Source organism: Amblyomma mixtum, chromosome 6 (genome assembly GCF_055824585.1).
Source record: "Amblyomma mixtum isolate Tamu chromosome 6, ASM5582458v1, whole genome shotgun sequence".
In the NCBI taxonomy this organism is placed as follows: Eukaryota; Metazoa; Arthropoda; class Arachnida; order Ixodida; family Ixodidae; genus Amblyomma; species Amblyomma mixtum.
In genome coordinates, this window is record NC_143017.1 from 25912011 (window position 1) to 25936063 (window position 24053).

Here is a 24053-nt window from a genome sequence, read left to right on the forward strand (position 1 = left end):
CGGAAGAGCAACATGGGTCGCAAAATCCCGACGGGTGGCTGGGATAGAAACAGTCACCTGCCAGTGCAGTGGCGCATCCCTTAACCGCTGGTGGTATATAATGATTCGCCGCCACCTATGAATCTTAAATAGGAATTAGCAATTCAGCATACATGGGCGTTAAACCACTAAAGATATCATGCCACACCCCTATGGCGGAGTTTAAGTGCCCCCTCCAATTGAAGAATGAACACCTGCTTGCGCACGTCTACTCGGTTTAATTACGTTAAACCCCTATAAATTTTTTTGTTTTCCCCACATACTCGCTTTTTGACTATCTTTCCTCTCTACTCCGTGCTCTAGTCGCATGGCGCCGCTGATGACCCTCTTCTCAGACAACGTGCACTAGCTGCCCCAGATGGACTCTTCCCTCCTCGCCATACTTTCCCTCCTCCTTCCCTGGTAATCACCCTCCGAGTGGTTGTTATGGCAACGCACCCGCCAGTTACGCCGAAGACTACGACAACACGAAACCCAGGAGCGGGCGCTTAACAGCTGTCGCTGTATAGCGACAAAATTACGCCGAATTAAGCTTTCGAAATTCTGTTTTAACCGAAGAAGGTCAGTATTCTTGGCCTGCTAAGCACAGACGGCTGGCTGTTAAGCCCGAGTTGCACTCGAAGTTCAAAAATTAACAAAGTATAGGGAAGCCAGGGGCATGGCGCGGCGGGGGTATTGTTGGATAAGCAACAGTTGTGCGACTTGAGGTATTGCTCCGCCAGCTTACACGCCTCTGGTCTGAAAGCAGCACTTCCTAGTCGCCAGTGGTCGAAATTTCCGGAGCCCTCCACTACGGCGTCTCTCATAGCCTTAGTCGCTTTGGGACGTTAAACCCCATAAAACCAAACCAAACCAAACCTAGTCGCCTGATAGATAAGCACTTTTTGTTGACTATTTCCCCTCCCCAAGTGTAGGGTAGCCCACTGGGCATCGCCTGGCTAATCTCCTTGCCTTTCCGCCTATTCTTTTTTTTTTTTATTATTCGAGCTGTTTGCCATCAGGCATAATGAAAAAGGAAAGAAAGTTATAAAAAGGAGTGCAAACAAGCCTCGCTTAAAAAGCGGCACAAGTTCGTGATATAGCGATTATCTAGAGTCCACTTGGTATAGTCGTCTGCAACGTCCCATCGCAGGCCAACCTTTCTTAGGAAACGTCGTCTCACGGAAGCTTTTTCCTCTCTCTCTCTTTTGTTGATTATCGTCACCTGCTCAGAGCAGTTAGGCGATTAAGGACGTTTATCATGGTGTATGTAGGACACAGACACGAAGCCGGGGAGGGGGGGGGGGGGGTCATTTTGATAGAGCTTCACCGCTCGGCTAATGAAGTTGTTAATAAATACCCCTTGAAATTGCTTTGCTCACGCGCTCTAGGCTCTGCAAGGTCACATGACTGTGATGTATAAAATCTGTTTTTCTCAATAAAAAATTTGCTATGCTCCTGTTTGCGTTCCTCGTCGCTTGTCACTCGTCTCGTTTCGTGCTGGTGAGTACAAGTGAACTGCTACCAACTCGCACTGCTTTGCGTTCTTCTTCATTAAAGGAATGTCGCTGGACCCACACATCGGCGCCCAGCAATGCCCGCGCTCACTCGGAGTGCCCATTTCTTTTTTGCCTGTTGGCCACCCGCGATGCGAGTTTCTGTAAAAGTGCAATGAAACAAAGGAAACACACAAATGCGTGGCACGCAACAAAGCGAAAACAAGCCGAAGCGCAAACCTTATGAATATAAATATTGTCCTCGGCTGCCCCTTGCGCGCCACTGTTAAATGCGTTGAGATTGGCAATGACTTGCGACTTATTAGCCCTTGCTGGCTTTCCCTTAAGCTTGCGCCGAGTGGCATGACCGAACGTGAAGTACACCCGAACAAATCTTTAACTGGCTCGGGTGTTGCATCGCTAAATGCACCTTGTAAAAGGTTCTTTTCGGCTACACCACTGGCATATTCATGCTGTAATTTGACGCGTGAGATGGCATTTCGTGGTTCCTTTTTGTTCATATAATGTTTGAGTGGAGTACTTGCGTGTTTAGATCAAAGTTATCGGAAATATTCATCGTCTGCCACTACGAAGAGCCGATAGAAGCGGAATACGCAGCAATGATTCTGGTGCCGCGTTTGCGCTTACTCTGGGTACACGACTTGTCCACCATGAAAGGAGTGGTAGTTTACCCAGAGGAGGAGGCCATATGGACCAGAACCATTGCTGCGTATGCCGCTTGTTTCGGTTCTTCGTAGTGGCAGACGATGAATATTTCTGATAACTTTGATCTAAACGCGCAAGTACTCCACTCAAACATTATATGAAGAAAAAGGAACCACGAAATGCCATCTCACGAGTCAAATTACACAATGAATATGCCAGCGGTGTAGCCGAAAAGCAACTTTTTGCAAGGTGCATTTAGCGATGCAACACCCGAGCCAGTTAAAGATTTTGCCGGGTGTACCAGCTTGCCTAGAGCATTCGGTGACGAGGACGCCCTATCACACGGTTAGATGGTGCTTGCGCAGTAATGGTCGGAGTGCACACGCTGACTTAACGTAAAGACAAAGAAACGCAAAGCTATATCCCCTCTCACGATCACAGCATTCAAACAAGGTTTAAGCTGAATGAAAAACAAACAGCCTCACCGGGCAGCGAAAGAACGGAAGCATACCGGCGATGCCGATGCATGGTTCTTAACGCGCTGGGATCCTAATCGGCGAAACGCCGCATGCTCACGCACCAGTTGTCGCACGGCTCTCCTGTAATCTCACGTGCACACAACCTTACGCTTGAGTGACAAGCTGGGCAAAACCTTGGTTTATGCCAACTATTCATGCTTAAACGCATTCCGCAACGCGTCCTGCGCGAACGTTAAGAAAATGTTCCGACAATTTGCGTGTAACCTTTTCGCGTTGTTTAACAAAACTGATTTAGCACGTTCGTTAAACAAAGCTGCTTTGAAACAGCATTAGCTAACTACGTGTCTAAGGAACGAAGCGTATAGTTTAAGTGTGGTAAAAATCTCTCTCTCTCTCATTTCTTTTGTAGCGAAGGCTACACTACCGGCGTTTTTCGGGCGGTCGTCGTAGGCCCGTACTGCGCATGCATCGTAACCATGGTAACCATGGCAACCGGCTGCCATGGTTGTTGGGCGCCGCCTAACGTAGCTTTAGCGGTTAATTTCTTGATTTATTGGGATTTAACGTCCCAAAGTGACTCAGGCTCTGTGGGACGCCGTAGTGAAGGGCTCCGGAAAATTCTACCACCTGGGGTTCTTTAACGTGCAATCGCACAGCACACGGGCCTCTAGAATTTCGCCTTCATCGAAACTCAGCAGCCGCGGCCGGGATCGAACCCGCGTCTTTCAGGTCAGAAGCCGAGCGCCGTAACCACTGAGCCACCGCGGCGGGGCCCTTTCGCTATGTATGTCGTGGCCTAGCTGAGCTAGGCCACCGCAAATTTTTTTCTCATTCGTTCGGAAATCACTACGACGTCCAAAATTTTCACATTTAATGCCCATCTAATGGGGGGCGGGGGGGGGGGGGCGGGGGGCACAACGGGTTTGAACTATGGGCTTGCTGCTTTAATGGTCGTTCTGAAGGGAATGCAGGGCCTAGACGGAGCTCTCCGGGGAGAAAAACTGCCGAGACAGCTGCTTGATGGGGCGAGGATTCTTTCGCTTTGCTTTGTATGCGTACCTTCTTCGCCGCGCCGATTAGCGACTCATCTGTAAATGCACTGGTGATTAAGCGCACTCCCGCAGAAAGCTGAGACAATCGATCTTTTTGCTCCGTCGTTGTGAGATACGCGTAAAAACATTCGGCGCTTTGCTTGTTTGACCCAGTGTGGCAGTAAACTGCGATAGCCAGAAAGTCGATTAAACGTCCAAGATATACAAAAGCGATTCTACTCTCTCGCTTCTCAAGCCAAGTAAGATAGCATTAAGCTGTACGCAGCCCTTGCCTGATACGGAAGAAAATTAGGGGCTGGAGTAGTTCTGTGATTAATGGTGGGAATCGCGGCTTACTGGTACGGAACTGCACCCCTTTTATTTATATTTGTATTTCTCTGGGAGCGCGTACGGAGTTCGCAAGTTTCCGGGAGCGGCAACAAGCGCAGTTCGTTGTGGCAACGCCCTTTAACGTAGTGCTATTTGTTATTGCCTCTTCAAATATCGATTAAATGTCTGAAGGGATATTCGTTCTCAGATTCCTGCAGCTAATTAAGGTTCGTGAGTACCTGTGATAATGGAATGCATGCGGGGAAACAACGAAACTTGTTATTCTATTAAATGCTAGCGTCGCAAGGGGGTCTGTGTTCTGTACATTACAGTCTCCCATTAACACGCTGCTCCGTAAGGCGCAGTTCGAAATGCCTTAGTATGAGTGCCGAGCACTAGGCGGAAGTTTCGATTCAAACATACAGTTCGGATCTGATGGTTGGGCATGTCAAGCTAGATTTTAGTAAAGAAGAGGAACGTTTACAAAAAAAAAAAAAAAAGAAGAGTGGCATCAGGCGAATTTGCGAAGCAACTGGGAACAGTGGGCGTGCAAATGAGTTCAAATTGAAAAAAAAAAAAAACGCAACCATAAAAGACGTGACCACGACTAACGGTGATCGACTCTCTTTACTAACAGGAGTACTCCGCTAAATGCTCAGGAAACGAAGGAAACCGCGTATGCGTATGCACGCACGCGACAGCCAGTTCACTTCTTAAAGAATTTAGTGCTTCGAGCAAGCTTTGGCATTTTCGTAGAGAATCGAAGGCGCATCACGGATACGAGTGATGTGTAATTTTAAAATTAGGAGCAGCTTTGAAACCGAACATGTCCTCGCACTTTTCTTATCTCTTCACCAAGCCGAGGCGAACAAATGCGTACTCTGCACTGCTTATGTATTTGTGAGACTCGACATCGCATGTCCTGTGTTCAGTGGATTTAAGCAAACGTGGTCCGCTCGTCAACGTACTCAACTCCGCACATGCGACCGCCCATGTGACCTCGCGGCACAGCGCGCTTTTGAGTGTCACACTCAGAACCGACTAAATGAAATGCTAGCTTCGAGGCATGTTTTACTGAGACAAAACCTCTGCATGCACGACAGCAAAACCGCCAAGAGCAGTAGAAGTGTGGCTGAAAGGTGCAAAATAGACGCGTTTTTCTATGGCGGTTACACACGTCTTCAAGGAATGCGACTTCGATCTTCTATAGGCAAACCCACGTCACACTGCACAGTCAATCTTCTGGCACTGCATCACGGCGGCTTCAGCAATCATGCATGTGTAGTAATCAGTATTTTGATTCCGTATTGCTGCCACAATAAGGCCACGCCCTCAGGAATGAATAAGCAGGCGCTATTGTGTGTTACTTCTAGGACAGCGCTTAGTAGTGGTAGTTACTTTTAGATGTTTTTTTTTTTCTGTTTCCTCCTCTCTTCGAAACTTCGTAGTTAAAAATGCCGCACTCCCCAGCTGGTTTCGGTTTGGTTTCGTTTATGGGATTTAACGTCCCAAAGCGACTCAGGCCCCCAGCTGGTTTCGGTTTCATTCCTGCTAACCGTCTCAAGTGTGGCGTGTCAACTAGTTCTAACCACCACACGTGCTTAAAGTTGTGATTGTCTAGGCGACGCATTAAAGCGAGGGAATTCTTCGCGGCCCCGGCCAGCACGCCCAAGCGGGACGCGCGTGCGCCGCGTCCGTCGTGATCGACGACGGCAGTGTTGTGTCGAGCAGAGAGGCGGCAGCGGCCGCATCAGCAGCGCCGCCCCCGGCCTCCCCCAACGCTGCGCAGTGAACTCGCCGGTGCGCACTCGATCGGGGCGAGGAGGAGCGGGCGCGAGGAGGAGGCGACCGCACTGTCCCGGCTGGCGAACGGCACCCGGCACACTGCCGCAGAGCCGCTGGTCGGGCGGTACGCGCGCACAGGTGGATTACTGCTCCGTTTCCGCGTTTCACAGCGGTCGCCGCCGCCTGCGCCCGCCGAGAGTTCGTCGCCTGCCGCCACGCCTGTTGTGGGCCCGCACGCTTGTTTTCTTCCGGCTGCTGCGAAACTGCCGCGCGCGCGTCCGTTCGGCGTCGTCGCCGAGCGGAGCAGCCACCGTGGGTGACAGATCAACGACTTCGCCCGAGTGATATTCGCCTCCCACTTGGCGGGTGAATCGCGGTGGTGGCAGTGGATCACGTCGCGCTCGCGCCGCCGCTGGTGCTGTGTTGGTGACCGAGCTGACCTCCGCAGAGCTCGGCGCGCATGTGTGGGATTGCACCGCCGTTCTCCGACGGGACCGCCGACCACGACGAGCTGACGGCGTGCTTGGCCCGGGCGCCGCGGGTTTTCGGCCATGATACGACGTGACTAGACGCCGCTACCTTGCGTGCTCCTCCCCCTTTGTTTCATTTTTCTTTATTTCCTGGCCCCCTTTTTCTGCTCCGGAGGCGCGCGCGTGTCTCGGCCCGCGGGGGGGAATAACGGTGCTTGGCGAAGTGCTGGCCCGGGGGTTTACGCGCCCCCCGAGCCGATGCGTGGGCCCCCCAGACTTCGGAGTGCCGGCGCACTGGATTGCTGCAGCCCTGTACACATCTGACCTCAGCCCGACGGCGACAAGTGTCAAATGTCTTGGAGTAACAGCTACACTAAAGTCGAGGTGGTTCAGCCCCAGACATCGTCCGGCTCCATCAAAGGTGGGTGACCGCTCTCAGCACCAATTCTCTGTGCTCTGTTCCCGTGCCCAAGTGGTTTGTGTACGCTATGTGCCCCTGTGCCATCTGCGAAGAATCTACTTGTGAAAGGCAGGTAGCGTCTCGCACTCATCGCCGCAGCTCTAAGCGACGTTGAAACCAGTGGCTTATGTTTGCGAATAAGTTTGTCTTCAACGTTACACGTTGGCCATCGTTGCTCTACGACACCCAATCTCGGGAATGCTCGCCACCATGCGGATCGACTCTCTTGCTCTGAGAAAGCAACTGAGGCGTGTTTTTCCGTAGCGATGCTTTGCTAGTCTGCTCAACTATTTGCGCGCACACGTGCCACCGTGATGGATGCAGGCAGACACCTCAGTATTGTAACCTCGATTGCTTTTACATTTTCTTCGACAAAATCGTAGCGGCAGCGTCGATCTGTGCCCGTGTTAGGTGCCCGCAGCCGATGCCTCCGAGTGACCCCAGTTACGTAACGCGCTGTCGCCGATTCCCGCTCCACGATCGCTACAGACACAACCCCGAGGTCGCACATCGCGTGCGCCTAACGAATGCTCCGTTCTCTCTCTTTTCTGGCCGTTGTTCTGTTTCCGGAAGCTTTGTGTCCATGACGTCGCGAGTATGCAACATCAGGCAGTGCGGTCCGCTCGCGACGTATCACCTCCAGCACTAGTGGACCCTGTGGAAAAGCAGGAACAGTTTCTCGCGCCGAGATTTTTTGAAGTTGCTTCTCCCAGATTTTTTTTTTGTTGTTGTTGTTGGACGTGCACCTTCAGGTATCGTAACCGCATGATTGGAAGACGTTGTCCTGTGACCTCCTCTTGTACATTAAAAGCAATTGTCATAACGTACGAGGACATAAAAGAAAAAAAAAACATTACAGCCAGCAGGGCGTGCCATATCCTGATGACAAGTATCGTCGTATTTACTTCTAGTACGACGATGGAGAAATTGTGCGCTTCTTTCACGTGTCAGTGACAAATCTACGCAACTTTGAACTCGTGGTCTTGAACCGATGATGGCATGGTTGTCGTTTAACTTCGCGAAAAAAGCATTCCGACGCATACAGCTTCTATATCCGTATTTTGATTACGTTTGTGTATAGACTGCTTATTACAAGACTTTCGCTATTGAACGGCTCGCTGAAAGAAGACAGCTCGATTATCGCATTTGCTGTTGCTACGGAAAGTAATTATGCGAATAAAAGGTACATTTTCTTTTGTCTCGTCGCGTAGTAGCAGACCTTTAATTGCCGCCTGCAGCGAACAGTTTTACATATTCACACTAGTGCCGGCTGCGGCCCATAACTGGCTTCATTAGTTCTACGCATTTGCGGCTCGAGGACGAACTCTGGCCGGCGCAGTTTCTTGAGCCTAGAAATTAAAGCGCACCGATGGAGGAAGTCAACCGCGCACCACTGTGTCAGGAGCGCCGTTGCGGTTCGTTTACGTAACCATTCGGCACCCCTGGGTGGCTCGCTGGCCGCGCGTCTAGCGTTCCCGCTTGCGTCCGACGGTGTCTTCGAGGCGGCGGCGGCGCCTTTTTTCTGTTCGCCCCGCTCCCCTCCCCCCGGCAACCCGGAAGCGGCAACCAACGCCGAGAGAGCAAAGTTTGTTCGCTCGCGTAACCATCCCGCGGCGTGAGGAGGGAGGGGAACCGCACAGCACGCGTTTCCCCCCGAGCGGAAGATGCGAATCGATATTGGCTCGTAAACAACGCACACACGCTGGCGCGCACGAGAGGGTCTACCGAAGAAGCGCTGTGTAGGGGATCCGCAATTAAGCGCACACGCACAGAGGCCAATCTTGCCGGGCCGCCGCGTGCAGGAGGAGTACGCGAAAAAAAGCTAGTGGGCGAAGAAAGCCTGGACGCCGGATTGACAACAAGCCCGTGTTCCGTTTCGCGTCGCTTCGCCTTTTGAGCGGTGAAGCCCCCCTACGGCACCACTTCCTCGAGCGAGGAGGAGACCGCGGGAAAGCCTGCCTTCCCCCGCCCTCGCAGCGTTGGCGACTTCTTTCTCCTCCGCCGGCGCTGTCCGCGCGCCGCCCTCCGCTCCTTTTCTAACTGTCGCGATGTAGCGGTGTCGTCTGCTTCTTTGCCCCCGGAGCCAGTGTCCACCGAAACGGTATCTGTGCCCCGCTCAAGATGCCCTGAATTGTACAGGCCAGGAAGGGCTGCGCCGCTGCCCCGTGCATGGCGGGTGAGTGTCCTTCGCCCATCGCGGGCAACGCTGCCGCGGTCTTGTTTTTGACGGCGCCGCAGGCCCGACGCCGCCGCGTCCATTACGTCTCTCGTTGCGCAAACGGCGAAGGCTGCCTCTCTTCCCCCTTTCGCATTTAGCGCGGCTCGCGCCTGGGAGCCGCAGAGCATAACGTTGCCGCGTCTCGCGTGTGTCCGCAGTGGCGCGGCGGCGACGGCGTGCGCCTTGTGTTTACGCCCCGTGGTTCTAGGCAACGGCACGCAGTGCACCGCACGGTCGCCGTCACGTGACCCGCGTTTCGGCCCGGGCTCTCTCCCGAACGCCGCGGGGCGCCCGCTCGCTCGAATGAGGCTTCGCCCGTTTGTCTGCTTTTCGGACGCTCTGCGTCGCATTTCTTCGCGACATAAAAACACCGCCTCTGATAATCGCGATCTGTGTTCTAGTGGCGCTGATCGCTTCCTTCAAGTGGGGACTCGCTCTGTGGCACCCTATCGGTTTCTCCATCTGGCGCATGTGTACGCTGTAAGCTGGAATCGCACGTGCGCCGACGAATCCGGCAAGGTGCGGGACTGGAAGACGGCGGCACCCGGAAACCGCTCGTTGCTGCTTTTTCTCGCGCGTCTTCCGTGGATAAAAGAAAACCAAAAAAGGGGGGCGGACAGCACGAAAGTTGAGAGAGGAAGGAAAGATCGCCGAAAGCAACAAAAAGATAGAAACAAGAGGGCTGTCTGCTGCCGCGGCTAGCCGCTGGTCTAACGCACTGAGGCGGTGCGCGCTGGCGGAAGTGGAATTATGAAACGTCGCTCCGTGGCCGCCTTTTTCCTCGGGGCCGTTATTCGCGCCCGCTTTGGAATTGAAGGGCTGCTGTTTCCTTTTGAGCAATCCGAGGGCCGCGAATGTGACTTCTTGCTCCCCATTGCTGGCACCTGTCATTCTGTTCGCGTGCGCCGAGCACGTTCTGCTTTTGAGAATTTGCTTGCTTGTTTTCGTATCCTTGATCACCGCTGTAGCTCCATCCTTTTCTGGCTCGTTTCTTTATTTCGCCGTGGTACTGCCCGACAGTTTCCGCACCGTTCTACGCTTTCCCTTCTGCGTGGTCGCTGGGTTTCATGAGTTATTGGCGGGTTGCAACGCTGGTGTGACGAAACAAGCTTCGCAACTCTTTTAGCCGTGTGCACAGTTGTATCCTGACAAGTGTTATTCTAGAAGAGCGCGCCTCCTCGGCTAAGCCCACTTTTCTTTAGGGCGCTGCCATCTTGCCACGGTGGCGCCATCTATCTGTTGACCCCATGTTAGCCGCCATGATGGTATGTGCAGCCCCTGGATGCTGCGGCTTTTTGCTGGGTGATTTACTTCAACGATGGCTGTTTTGCAACAACAATCGTATTAGCCAGTTATTCATAGTTTATCAGGCGTCTTTGGCAAATTTTGTGACTAACGCTAGTCTAGGACGTCTATGCTTCGTTTTAGATGGAGCCTCTGGTCGCAAATGTATCTTTGATAGGAAATCGGGATGTCTGCAGTTTTTTAACAGTAAAAACGTACCGCACAGGCGCCCACAAAAGTTTTCTGAACGCCGAAATCACGAAACACATCAGTTTCCTCGCTGTCTAGAAGCGCAACCAGGAACTGAGCGTTGCATTGTGCAGGTCGCGCTGGGAACCACGAAGCACAAACTTCACTTGATGGCTGCATGCTTAGGCTGCCCATTAATTAAGGTTTTGTTGCAGTTGTCGTGTTCCGAAAACTTTTGCGGGCACCTGTACGTATACAGGGCCCTACACTTGCAACATATCACTTGGGACCTGTCGCACTGCATGTGAACAGATTTGTTTGTTTTTTGCGCTTTGTTGATGATTATGGTGATGATGATAGTGAATTTTTGTGGCGCAAGGGCATCTGCGGGCACAGAGCGCCATGGCACAAGGTTCGTTTTGCTCAAGGTTTGTTCAAAGACCCATTTCCCAAGCGTTTCACCCTGAATAAGCCGAGAACCAGGCCTGTCGCGCTTTCGCTAACTTTACTGGCTTGATATGAGCTATGAGAGATGTCGTAGCGAAGGCCTCCTGTTCGAGGGTTCTTTAACATGCACTGACAGCGCACAGTACACGGGCCTCTAGAATTCCGCCTCCGTCGAAACGCGGCCGGGACTGAACCCGCGTCTCCAGGCTCGGCAGCCAAGCGCGCTAACCGCAGAGTCACGACGGTATGTTGAATTTCAGTCTATTTCATGCAAGAATTCATTGACCTGGTTTATGACTTCGTTAGTAATTGTGCTTTAAACGCTCGAAGCCTAGTCTCTCAACCCCCGAATCGACAGACTTCTCGCTTGTCCCTTGTTTTCAAACTTGCCCCTGTGGTCAGTTCGGACTGGGTCTTGAGGTCTCCAACTGCTGCAGACTAACGAAAATGTCTCGTCAAACGGGCGCTAAGCTCTTCAGCCAGCTTGAACGCTAGCAGGATGGTGATTACGGGTGATGGTGCTCTTTATTGCAAATTCCTACAGGTCTAAAAGTGTGGCTACAGACGGGAAAAAGTTAGTCTTCCGAAGGGAGGGGAAATAGCTTTCAGGGGGAAAATAATTGCATGCAGGTTTTACGTAGGTCATGATAGCCAAGTAGGCTTCCTCTCGTGACTTTTTCTTTGTTGCGTGCAACTGAAGTCGCGAAAAACCTAACGCTCTACGCGAACCGGCGATGTTTTACAGCCGGGATACGCCGCTGAAATGGGCAGAGACAAGCCGGACATGTTAGACAAGAATTGGGACATTTCAGACTATTTATATTGCAATGGAGAATACTCTATTTCTTAGCTTGTAGATATACTGTTATGAAACACAGGAGCACCCAGGCAGAGTCATCAGCTGTTTTCTGTGAAATATGATGTATAATGCGCTTCTTAGAAGATTTAACTGAGTGTATTTTTTTTTTTCTGGTGTCGGCAAGTGCAAATTTGTAGGCATTCTCGTCTAGACTGCAGCTCGTACTCACTGACCAATATCGCTGTAGTTTAGCAGTTTTAGGACCAGCAGTAAAGTAGACGACACCGATCGCTAACTGCTGATTGTCTTACTCCGCCTGTATGCATGGAATGGAGGGCAACGAAAGCAGAAAGGTAAAACCAGGCGTGTGTGTTGAGTGCATTTTACTGTCGGCTTGTTTTTCGTGTCTTTTTTTTTTTTCTTTTGATGCCTACCTTTGTGTGAATATATCCATGGCTGACGGTATGCAATATTTTCCCCCTTTCATTCCGTTCTGAAAAGATTAGGCAGTTAGTCAGCGCTTTTCGTGGTTTACTTCTTTCCCGGTCCTGTATATAGCGCTGGGAGTTATAATTCTATGGCTGCAGTGTTTCTACCGGTTTACCGGCATCGTCCTATTCTTGAGCGAGGCCTCGTCGTAGTTATTCTCATTTTTTGGGCATCGAAGAAATGTAACCTAAACCGTGCTTGCAGCCTGTGTCCACCGAATTTTGTAGCGCTCCATCCGCATACTTCACGTCTTTTGGCTATGTCCGCCAACTAAGTTCCTTAATGCGCTGAAATGGCTTGCTCGCTCCTAAATCTTGGGTTCACTTGCTTACTGACCTACCTGAGTATCCGGTTCATCGCTGTAGCTAGTTTAGTGATAGCACTCGCTGCTGTTTTTCGTCTTCTGTGTGTGCTTCCCTCAGGATCAACCGCAGGGTGGAAATATATACGGGCGGAGGACATTGACAATTATTGAGAGATAACACTGACGTTTGTCGTTGGCAAGTAGCATTTCTCATTGACGCTGAGTAGGCAACCAGAAAGAGAATGTCACGCCAGGGCATTGCCCATTCATGGTGTCCTACCTTGTGAAATAAAGATCCGTTAAGTGCGTGAAACAAATAAATGTGATGCGAACCGAATAACAAGCCTTAGAGGGCTTGGCTTGAGTGTTCTCCGAGAACTTTGTTAGTGATCAATTTTAAGCCTCCCATGCGAGCAAGGTAGTTTTTTGGTGATGCAATGTGCGCTTTTTCGTGGCTAATGCTACGAAGCCGCAGGAAGTTCATGACTGAAAAAAAGAAAAAAAAAACCTCATGTTTCAACAAAGCCATTAAGACAGGGAATATTGTCGTGTACTTGAGCTTGATTTTTCGATTTTCGCCAAGTAACAACTCGCGAGTGACACTGCGCGCTTCGAGCGGCTCCTCAATCAGTGGCGCTTTCGGGGCTTGACAATAAAATGTGCCCCCTCGCCACGCATTCCGGTTTTTCTGGGCGAGGTTAAGCAAATTCATGCGGCCCGGATCGTAGATGGAAACCTGGGCAGATGTGTTAATATTAGCTGGTCGTCGAAACATGCCTTTGCCCTGCAGTGGGCGTGGTCAGGCTGATGATGATGATGATGATGATGAAACATGCAGGCAGCGACCACCGACGCAGCCGCGCTCTCAGCTATACTGATAGCGCTTGAACAGTATGCGGCGCGTTCGATTTTGTCACTGCAACGTCCTTGTCAGTGCGGGAGCAACTGATTTAATCTCGTGCTCGTCGACGTGCCGTGACCCCCAAGGCCGCAGTGTATCGTGCCTCTAACTATCCATTCATGTGGGACTTGTGCTAAACGCCGAAGAGCTGGTGCTGTGCTAGCGACATGTGGACTGTGTTGTTCGCATCAGTGGAGGGCTCCGGAGTAATTGCTACCAACTGGCGCTCCTTAGTGTGCAGCGCAGAGCACGTGGAATTTTTTGCATTTCACCGCCGTTGAAAGTCTAAAACCTTACGTTGCACTGCACGTTGCATTTTCTGAGGAACGTCAGTGCTGTCGCTTTCGGCGGTTTTCCGAGCCAACTCGTTAATCCTGAGGCTCGGATTTACACTTCGCAGCGACAGCTGCTAACTAAGGTCACGGTTCCTGCTTCTTCCGCGTTGCCGTAACCGCGGCACGCCGATTGGACAGCTCAGAGAGACGTCAGGCATGGCGTCACTGCAACGCGCTGCGCGCAGTGGTCAGAACACAATGACGTCACGAGGGACAGCATAGCGATATCGGCGCTCGATATTCACCTCCTCGAGCATTTGTCGCTGAACTCGTTACAGTAGTAAGCGTCCTATAAACCTTTTTCTCATACTGTTTGCGTGCTCTGGCAACTTAAGATTAACTTTTTCTTTTTGCCGCTAGTGCTGCGCTCCCGGCATCATTACTGAAAAGCACTCCGTCATCACCGTTGGAGAGTGAATGGCGCCTGGCCTCAGAGGTTCGCGTACGAAACAGTACTGACGTCTTCATAGTTTGCTTGCGAAGACGGCCGCTGTCGGACACCTGTATCTCAGTTTTTAGTTTTTTTTTCATTGCTTTGTAAGGAAGCACGACATATTTTGTTATAATATTTGGGACCTGATGGCAGAAATTGTTTTAGTGACAGGAATTTTTGTAGTCTTGTACAGCCCCCTGTCGTAGCGACAAAGCCTGCTCTATCGCGACAACAGACGACTTCGCAGTACTGCAGAAAAATCTGTCGTCACGGCGGGACGACAAAGCATTTGGTCGTATTTTGGGACCGCACTTTTTATTTTTCGTCTGGGTTTGCGGCGTTTTGTAGGCTTGTAAAAGCCTCGTTTTCAGTAAAAGTAGCCTTTCTGTCGTCAGAACATGCTGCGTAACGTATCGTTACTGGCCAGCTTACAATTGCGCTCAATGTCCCTTTCGCGTTATTATTTCCCGCGTGTAATAATACGGCGGGGATAATCGTTACTGCAGGCGTAGTACGTGTCTCCGCCACGCTGTAGATGGCGCGACCATCGGCTGTACGCAGCCAACGAGCAGTGGCGACGAAAATGCGAGTCCACGTTTTGAAACCCTCCGCTGCCGAGTGGAGAGTCGTCTCTGCACACCCCTCACGTTTTGGAAGCCGGGCATGGCGGCGACGCCCAGCCTTTCAATTTCCCCGAAACGCCGTTGCGTCGCAGCGCCGCGTCAAGTGTTACGCAAGGTGCTCTTCGGAAGTACGGCCGCCCCTGCGTAGCACGTATGTATTAATGGGCGCGTCGATGCCCCCGCGCACAACCGCTGGTCCCCGGCTCACACTTGGTGGTCATTTTGCTGCGCCGGGGCGAAACACGATGGAGAGGATTCGTGTCGCGGAGAGCGCTTCGTATAGCAGCGCTGGGATCGGTACTTAGTGTATTGTACAAGTAAGGCTTTTTGACGGGCTAGTTGGTACATATTCATATTTGATAGGTTGTGCGCTAAAAAGACCTTTTTAACCTCTCTATCCTTTCTATCCTCTACTCTTTTTCCTGTGAACGTCCTTTTTAGCGCACAACCTATCAAATAAGTATACTGTAAAGGCGCCGATTTTGGGGCAGTATGCGTCCAGTTCGTCTGTTACACTTCGTTCGTCTCAGGCTCGTTATTCAATTATGGGCTAAGGAGTATACTGTAGTCTGCAGAAAGTGGAGCGGACGACACTCTATCACCGCCTTAAGAGTATGACGCGATGGCTTAATGTGTTAATGCCGACATACGCAGAAAGTCAGCCCCGCCGCGGTGGCTCAGTGGTTACGGCGCTCGACTACTGGCCCGAAAGTTGCGTGTTCGATCCCGGCCACGGCGGCTGAATTTCGATTGAGGCGAAATTCTAGAGGCCCGTGTGCTGTGCGATGTCAGTGCACGTTAAAGAACCACAGGTGGTCGAAATTTCCGGAGCCCTCAACTACGGCGTCTCTCATAGCCTTAGTCACTTTGGGACGTTAAACCCCATAAACCAAACCGATCTTTGAAGGTGAGAACAGGGGTTCTTCTTACCATACAGAGATGTATAGCTTGAGGGCTGGCATAATAGCTTGAATATACGACTGAGAAGAAAAAAACGTGCAGCCTGGTTACTTTCGACAAAGACTGTACATGGTTCTCGCGTGCGGCCGAGTCGTTGCGCCAGCCACCGCTGAACACCATCGGCAGTGGGGCCGGTCACGTCAGCCGCTCCGTTCGAAGAGGGGGGCCGCTAGCAGGCCGAGTAACGGCGATGACGTCACGCACGCACACCCACCGGTGGGGGGGGCAGGCAGGCAAGGCCTCCGGAACACGTCCCGAGGGGCGCAGGCTGAGAGGGGAAGCGCCAAGCCGGTCGCCGTCCGATCGGCTCGGCGTCGTATGAGCAGCCGAACGCGGCTGCTGGCGCCGACTCCCCAAGGTCCCCCACCACAGCAGAGCTGTTGTGCGGCCGACTCCATCGCAGCCGGCTGCGCAGTCCGCTGCTGCTCCGCGAGCACGCGAGACTGCATCTCGAGGGCCTCGCAGCCATTAACATGCGAGTGGCTGCGTGGCCGGAGGCCCTCTCCCGACGAGGCAGCGACCACTGGTGACTTGCGCGCGGCGTAATATCAGTTCTCTTCAAGGGACAACGCTGAGAACTGCGTAGAATTTTTGTCCTCGGTGCAGATCGATTCCGTAGCCCTTTCCGGCTTTCATTTGGTTTTTTGGTTTATTAGGGTTTAACGACCCAAAGCGACTCAGGTTATGAGGGGCGCCGTAATGTAGGGCTCCGGAAATTTCTACCACCTGGGGTTCTTTAACGTGCACTGACATCGCACAGTACACGGGCCTCGAGAATTTCGCCTCCATAGAAATTCGGCCTCCGCGGTCTGGATCGAACCCGCGTCTTTCGGGTCAGCAGCAAAGCGTCGTAACCACTGAGCCACCGCGGCGGGGTAACTACGAAAAAAAAATTTTTTGGCTGCCGATGCACGTAGTTTACTTGCGAATGCGGTCGGTGGTGGCGACACCTGTATTTCGTGTTTATGGTTTTTTCTATCTTCTAAGCTTTGTTTTCGGTGAGAAGCCTTATAAAAATGGTCTATAGACAGTCTATAGACTTCTTATTGACTCTATTGACTTCCTATAGGTATTGCTTTTTGTCTATTCATAGTCTATGAACTGTCTGTAGACAAAAGTCTGTTAAAAGTGTATGGCCATAAATATAGACTGTCTATGGCATTTGTATTGCCTATAAACTGCTCTCTAGGATTTGTCTATAGTCTTTATAGACAGAAGTCTATAGACACTCTATAGACTGTCTAAAACATGATTTGTAAGGGAATGGTCTCCTTGTCGGCACAGGTTTAACTTCACATTCTCATCAGAGTCTCTTAAACACGAACACAATGACGCAGGCGGAGTTTGGATAGCGGAATACGCGCAGCGCAGTTGTTCTGCAGCGACAGCTGTATCATGTGGGCGCTGCGTAGTTAAAGTGCGTCGTCGTAGGAGCGGTAGTAACCTAAAAAGCGCAACGAGGCCACGATTCCGCTGTCACTTGTCACGTGATGACCTTGGGAGGAGTGCCCTGGCCTCTTCCTAACCAAATGCCGTCGCAGTGGCTCAGTGGTTATGGTGCTCGGCTGCTGACCCGAAAGACGCAGGTTCGATCCCGGCCGTGGCGGTCGCAGTTTGATATAGAGGCGAAATTCTGGAGGCCCGTGTACTGTGCGATGTCAGTGCACGTTAAAGAACCCCGGGTGGTCGAAATTATCTGGAGCCCTTCACTACAGCATCCCTCATAGCCTTAGTCGCTTTGGGACGTTAAACCCCAATAAACCAAACCATCTTCATAACCAAATGGAATGCGACACCCGAGGTCACATCATTTCAGCTGGCCTGCTCCCTGTTCCGGGAGGGGTCGGTGGCACCTGACCTCAGGGTAAAAGCCGGATTGTGTAAGGTATTATAGGGAGAGATTAATTTCATCCCGTGATCTATTGAGGTCTAAGCGGCGCACAGAACTCGCATCTGAAAACAGCATAATTGGCAGATCCCCGTCCACTGTCATCTGCACCGCGTAGCAGCCGTTTTCATCAGCTTCCTTGATTGTACCTTTTGTAAGCTGTTTCGTTCTGATAGCTATAGGCTGTCTACTTGGTGGGTTAAACTTGCCCTCAGTGCAATTTAGGCTCGTTTCTTGCATTATGTGACACATCGATCCACTTCTGTCGCGGCGTGCAGATATGGTTTGGTTTGTTGGGGTTTAACGTCCCAAAGCAACTGAGGCTATATGACTGAGTGAACTGAGTGAAGGGCTCCGGAAATTTCGACCACCTGGGGTTCTTTAACGTGCACTGAAATCGCACAGTACACGGGCCTCTAGAATTTCGCCTCCATCGAAATTCGGCCGCCGCGGCCGGGATCGAACCCGCGTCTTTCGGGTCAGAAGCCGAGCGCCGTAGCCACTGAGCCACAGCGGCGGGGCCGGCGTGCAGATATGCCTACGCAACTTACTTTCTGGCGACATCGGTCACTGCAGGGATATAAGACAGTTTTAGTATAGCGTACGCAAAACCTTTGCGTACGCAATAAAATAGCGCATGTAGAATGCGCATGCGCAGAACGCTAAAAGAAGCTTAGCGTTTAGCGTACGCGCGCAATTTTCTGGAAATAGCGTAGCGTCTTTGCGGGGCTTGCGGAGACAACATGGCGGCGCCCTGTTTGCCCGCTTCGGTTCTAAAATACCTCGTCATTGAGTTATTCGGGCGCTCAACTGGCAATAAATGGTGGTATTCGCTTCCGCTTTCTGTCGTTTCACTGGGACGCAATGCTATGTGCGATAACTTGCCGGTACTTTTGAGATAGCAGTCTGTTTTCAAGCCCGTAAGCCTAACGACAGGTTGTGTACACTGTCGTCATGGCAACGGCCATTTTTAGCACTTCTCAGAAGTTTTTTTCGACGTGTGGTGGCGCTAGGTACTTACCCAAACGGGGCTGAACCTGGATGTTGTATGTCTACTTAGCGCCTATTGCGGAACGGTCCGCAAACGCTCACCTAAAAGTGTTGTTCGCGCTTTGAATTTAGCGTACGCAAACATCTTGCGTGTTGCGTACGCAAAAAACGCAAACGCTATACTAAAACTGTCTATAATCTGGCGCAAATGTCTTAACCCTTTGCGACTGTCCGTATAGAACCATTTCAAGCCAAGAATGCGCAATCAATGCACAAAAATGATTTTAACGACGAATTCCACTGGTCGTTTTGGATCGGTTTGTAAAATACGCGTCCGTGCAACAAAATCCGCCACGCAACGACCCAGTCCTGATAACCCTAGCGAAACACAAACATGCTTCGACAAAGTGCCCCGAAGGAAGCTTTCATGCGCAACGAATTCCGGAGGGTCACCCTCGCATCCTCCTTTTCAGCAGCGCTTCACGATGGCACAGTTCAGTCCTCTGCCGCAGTTAGCTCATGAGGTGCGGTGGTTCAATTTGCACCGACCTATATGGCCAACTGCAAGGGCTAAATGCCGGCAATGAGCACACGCCGCGCGAATGTCTGCATCTCTCTTCGTCCGAACTGTGTTGCGCTGGGGCGCCGATGAAACCGGCGATTTTCGACCGTGTGCGAGTCGAAGAAGCGTTCTTATAATAATTTTAATAAACATCTCTTTAGGGACACACGTTTCGCCGTGTCGCTAGTAGTGCGCCCTGAGGTCTTTAAAAAAACTGTCAGAGGTAATCATGGCTATAAAATGACTACTGCACCTGAGGGCGGACGACGATGCTGTCAGAAATCTAAAACTTCGAACCGTGGTTCGGATATCCTTCTATTTAATTCTCACTGAAGAAATGAAATAGTGCGTTTTACAAGATGCTCGAAACGAATCGAATCCATTCTCAAAATTTATAAGTTTTAGGATAAATGGCGCGAAGTTCGAATCCGTCTCACCGTAGGTTGTTTTTTTTTTTTTTTGATGATGATTGGTTTTAAAACAGCCCTCTCAAACGCCGCTCAGCATACTGCCACGATCGGTCTGGGAGGGTCCGGTGCTCCTACATAAGGCCGTCAAAATTGAGCGAAGCGACAGGGTGAATCTGGGTTTAACAAACCTTGTCGTCATATGCGATCTCGGAATCCATGCACCAAACTCTCGTCCCTGTCATCGACTGCGATTTGGCTTTAGTTTGTACTCTGTCGTCATCAGTAGCGAAATGCATATATATTGCCTATGCGTATGACATGACTTTCGTATCGTTAATACACTGACCTCGTGTTGGTTGTCCCCTAGTGGAGATCAGTGTTGGCTCTTTCGACAGCACCAGCTTTTATTCCGAGATTTGTAGTGCCGCTGAAAGCGCTCTTCGCCGGAGAGGGGATGAGAAGGGATGAAAAACTAAAGGCACTATACCAGCACCTTCAATATTGCTGCTTTTCGGCTGGCTGCATCGACGTCAGCCGGGGCTGATAGTAAATAAAGGAACGGAGGCTCCCTGCATCACGCGTGGCAGAAATGTCTCGCGCCGTTATATGCATAGCCTACTTGAAAAGCATGAAAAACAGAGATGAACATCGATTCCGGACTGTTTCGGATTTCACTTTTTCGTCGTTCTGGCCGTGATCTTCGTGTTCTAACCAACCCCTCGCATTTGTTCGAACTGAGACTCCGTGCGCTCCGCCCGGTGTCATTCAGTGCGCAAAGCTTCGTCATCGACGGCGCAGAGGCCCTTCCTCGTTCCGCGGCGTGGCGTTGTCTAGCGGCGCTGCTCGTAGCACGCACCGCGTCCCCTGTGCCAGGCGGACGGCGAGCGGCGGGCATCGCGCGCATAAGAACGCGGCGGCGGCGGCGCGATGCCAAGCCAACACAAAGATGACAGGCGGAGGGGAGGGAGGAGAGGGGAGGGGAGGAGGGCGCTCGTAACGGGACCCTCGCGCCGAGCGTTGCCCCCGCGCGCGTCCCTGGGAAGCCAACGCGCTGCTGCCGCCGAGCGGCGGCGCACCTCGCCGCCGCCCGCATGCGCTCTGCAGGTGCCCCCGCGTCGACACGGGCGGAGTCGTTCTCGGCGGTAGCTTTTCGCACCGCCGCCGCAGGGCCGACTTGGGCCCGGGCTGGCGAGTGGGTGCCGCCTAGCAGGCACTGCATCGGGACTCGCCGAAACGCGGGCGAAAGCGCGTCCACGCGAGCTGCTGGTTGCGATACTTGAGGACCGAACGGCTCTTCGTGGCAGAGGCAGCGAGGAACACCGATTCACTGGAGAAGGCTGCGAAGGGATGAGAAACCAAGATCAGGCACCAATGGCAGCGAGGATTGAGAAGTCACTGCCTGTGTGCAGATTCTCGGAAGGGAGCAATTCGGCGATAAAAATGGCGTACGGTCATTGGCTGTAGTCACCACGTTCTCCTTCTCTAGTAGGAATCGACAGGAAGTCCAAAATGGCGACTAAATAGTGCTGCCTGTTACTCGAGCACATGTTTAGGTGGGAACACCAATCTCGGAGTCTAATCTCCTTTTGTGCGCGAAGGCAGAGCCAGCTGATTCGTGTGCAGTTAGCCATCAGGCGTCTGGAGAGCGGAATTTCCGGCACCCAGGCCGTGCTGCGGACGCCCCAACGCATTGCACACGCGGCATCACGTTCCCGTTCTGACGCTAACATGATCGTTGTCGGATCATCAAGGAGAACGCAGTGATGGACTACGACGCCACTGGGTAGCCGAATCTTCCGCACGCGACGCGCCATGAATCCAGTCGGCTCGGAAAGAAGCCACTGGCCCGCGTTACCGCTATCCGCGCCTGGCGAGCTGTGGCGTCGGCCCACCGCCATTGTTCGGCCCGATGCTGGTTCTGACCGGGCCAGTAGTGAGCGCGGGCTGGAATCGGGCGCGCGTTGGAAGAAGACAACGACCTTGCCAAGGTCGTTTCTTTCCGTGTTTCCCCCTCCTTCCCGGTTTGCGGTGCTCTCCTCCCGCTCGGCGCCGCGCTCCTCTCCCCCTCTCCGCCGCGTGACCCCGTTTCGCGGACTGCGGTCTCCCCCCCGAGCCGCGCTGCCTGCGACGCCGCGTGGTTGCGCAAGCCGCCGTCACGCACTCTCTCTTCCACCGCGACTCGGGCTTCTTTTTCGAGACGCCTCTTCTGGGCCTTTTTCGCCTCGTCTCCCGCTAGCTCCGTAATATTTAGTTCGCGAGGCTCCGTTCTCTTTTGGGAACTTTCGTCGCTTTCTTTTTTTTTTTGCCATTGCGCATAACTGTTGCGCTATGTCTGTTGTATCTATGTGTGTACAAAAAGTTGCTCGGACACTTTGGCAACTAAAGTGCTGAGAGGCGAAAGCCGAGGACACTATGCCGTGACGACTTCTCGTGGATGTGACGTCACACCGTCCCCGCGGCTATATCGATGCCCAAATTGTAGATCTTTCGAGGACCGGAAGTGTTAATTACGCTGAATTGCACATTTCTCCATCTAATTTGACACAAATCCGACGTTTTCCCGACCATTCTGTGACAATTTTCACTATACCGTGACAATTACCGGTGGATTCACTTGACGTCACACCGTTCCCGTGGTTATATCGAGGTCCGCGCTATTTCGACATTTTTGCCTATAATTAACTAATTAACCTACAGTCATCAAACTTGGCGTTTAGGTTCATTTTCCCTCCTCTATCTGAAGCAACCATTGGTTTTCTTCTATCCTTTTTTAGTTCCCGAGTTAAACTCGTGTGACACGCTTTGTTAACGGACGACAGTACGAGCCATTAAAGACTTTCGCCTTAATATTCGTTGCAAGTTGTAACCCAGTGTACTGCCGCCGAACTACTGGGACAGCTTTTACTGTGGACAGCTTTTACTGTGGACACATTGTCTTCCACCATCTAGTGCGTGGCTGTCAAATAATAACTATTATTATTGTTGTAAAAATGGACTAAATATCTAACTATTATTAAGGTGCTTATTTGGTTTCTAGCATGTGATGCGCCATTCTCACGGCGCTTTGAATCGTGTTCTGGCGAATAGCTTTTTTGTTGTTGTTGTTGTTGTTGTGGAACATTGTTAGCCTTGGCGTTGGTAGCCACTCCGCTGAAAGGTAGGGTACGGCGGCGTCATCTTTTCTCATGCTTTACCCTGTTGTCGTCCTGTGGCTCTGGTGCTCTGCGTCCTCGACATTTGTGCGGCTCGTCAGACCCGGCTTGCACGCGACGCCCTTCATTTTCTCGTGGAAGTCCAGTGCTCCACTCTGCCAAGCTTTACTGACTAAGCCGACCCAGTTCGCCGGCAGCGCGCCCAGTATAGTGACCGCTCGTGCCGTATTTCCAGAACGAGTAAAAGAAAAAAAAACGAATGGCATAGTTTTCTTGATTGCTGCAGTGCGCGCTGAAGGCGTGCTTCTCCTTAATCTTTTGCCGTGGTGGTCATGTTGGCATTTTCTTGTGCACACTGTCAACGTATAGGCGAGTAAGAGATCTCAGCGATAAACGAAACAGACAAAAAGAGTTGAGGGGACAGGTTCTGTTCCGTCGTCTTCTGTAGTCTCTGCTTTGTTTTGCGGGGAGTTGACCAGCAATCTGCGCTTCCTGTAGAGGAAGAAGTTTCGTGAAAGGGACGCTGGCAACGAATTAAACTTGTCCTGTTTTAATAGGTTGCCGTGTTGTATTCTCAGACTGGCCTCGCCGAAAACGATGTTTTGCTAGTTAGAGAAGACAAAATAAGGGGGGGTATACTGGTGTTGCCATCACCAGCCAATTTTGCACTTACGGGCGTCGACACACTTTTTAGGCGGATCCCAGAAGCTAGGCTGGACCGCCATTCACTTCGTGGCGGTAATCACGGAGTGCTTTTCGGTGCAGGCGGCGCAAGTTTGAATCTAGTGGCGGGAAAATTTTTAAATTCAACTTTCTAGGCGAAGAGTGCGTCTTTTACTGCCGGGCAAGCGTCAAAATGCCCCAAAAGAGGCGCAGGATCGATTTTTGTGGAAAACAAAATTTAGATGGAAGCCTTTTCATTAAACCACTAATTTCTTCTCGGTAGTATCTTTTTGGAGGCTCTAAATTAGCCCAATGTGACTGTCTACGGGGAGGAATGTCATCGCGGCGTCAAGCCATGTAAAGCGCGTGCCCACTTCGCCCTTAGGAGATCCCAAGGATTGTTCTTGGAGGTTTCGTCGATGGTAGCGCGTCAAACGTACACAAAATGGCCGTCTTCAAGTGTTTGGAGACATTTATGTAATACTGAACGGCTGTAGACAAATTTTTCGTCTGAGAAATCTCTTATGACATTAAGATCATGTACTGTATAGGGGCGCGAGCTATAGGTACGCTTCTGAAGCAGTCGCACGCATCCCAATGTTTCGTCTATAGGGCAGAAGACAATTTTTTTTTTGCATTCCATTAACCTTAATCTTCAATTCTAAAACCGG

General features: G+C 51.6%; 1 protein-coding gene across 5 annotated transcripts in view; it reads left to right on the forward strand.

Annotated features, from left to right (window-relative positions):
• The first annotated feature begins 5874 nt into the window (after window positions 1–5874).
• Window positions 5875–24053, forward strand: part of Hr3 (nuclear hormone receptor 3 ROR-beta) — a 167741-nt gene continuing 149562 nt past the window's right edge. For 3 of the 5 annotated variants that reach the window (XM_089547689.1, XM_089547690.1, XM_089547692.1), the window contains exon 1: window positions 5875–6696. In XM_089547689.1, coding sequence (XP_089403815.1) covers window positions 6627–6696 — 70 coding nt within the window. In that variant the 5' untranslated portion in view covers window positions 5875–6626. Of the gene's footprint in view, window positions 6697–8723; window positions 8912–24053 lie in introns of those variants that run through there. The other 2 variants (XM_089547691.1, XM_089547693.1) reach the window with 2 other exon arrangements.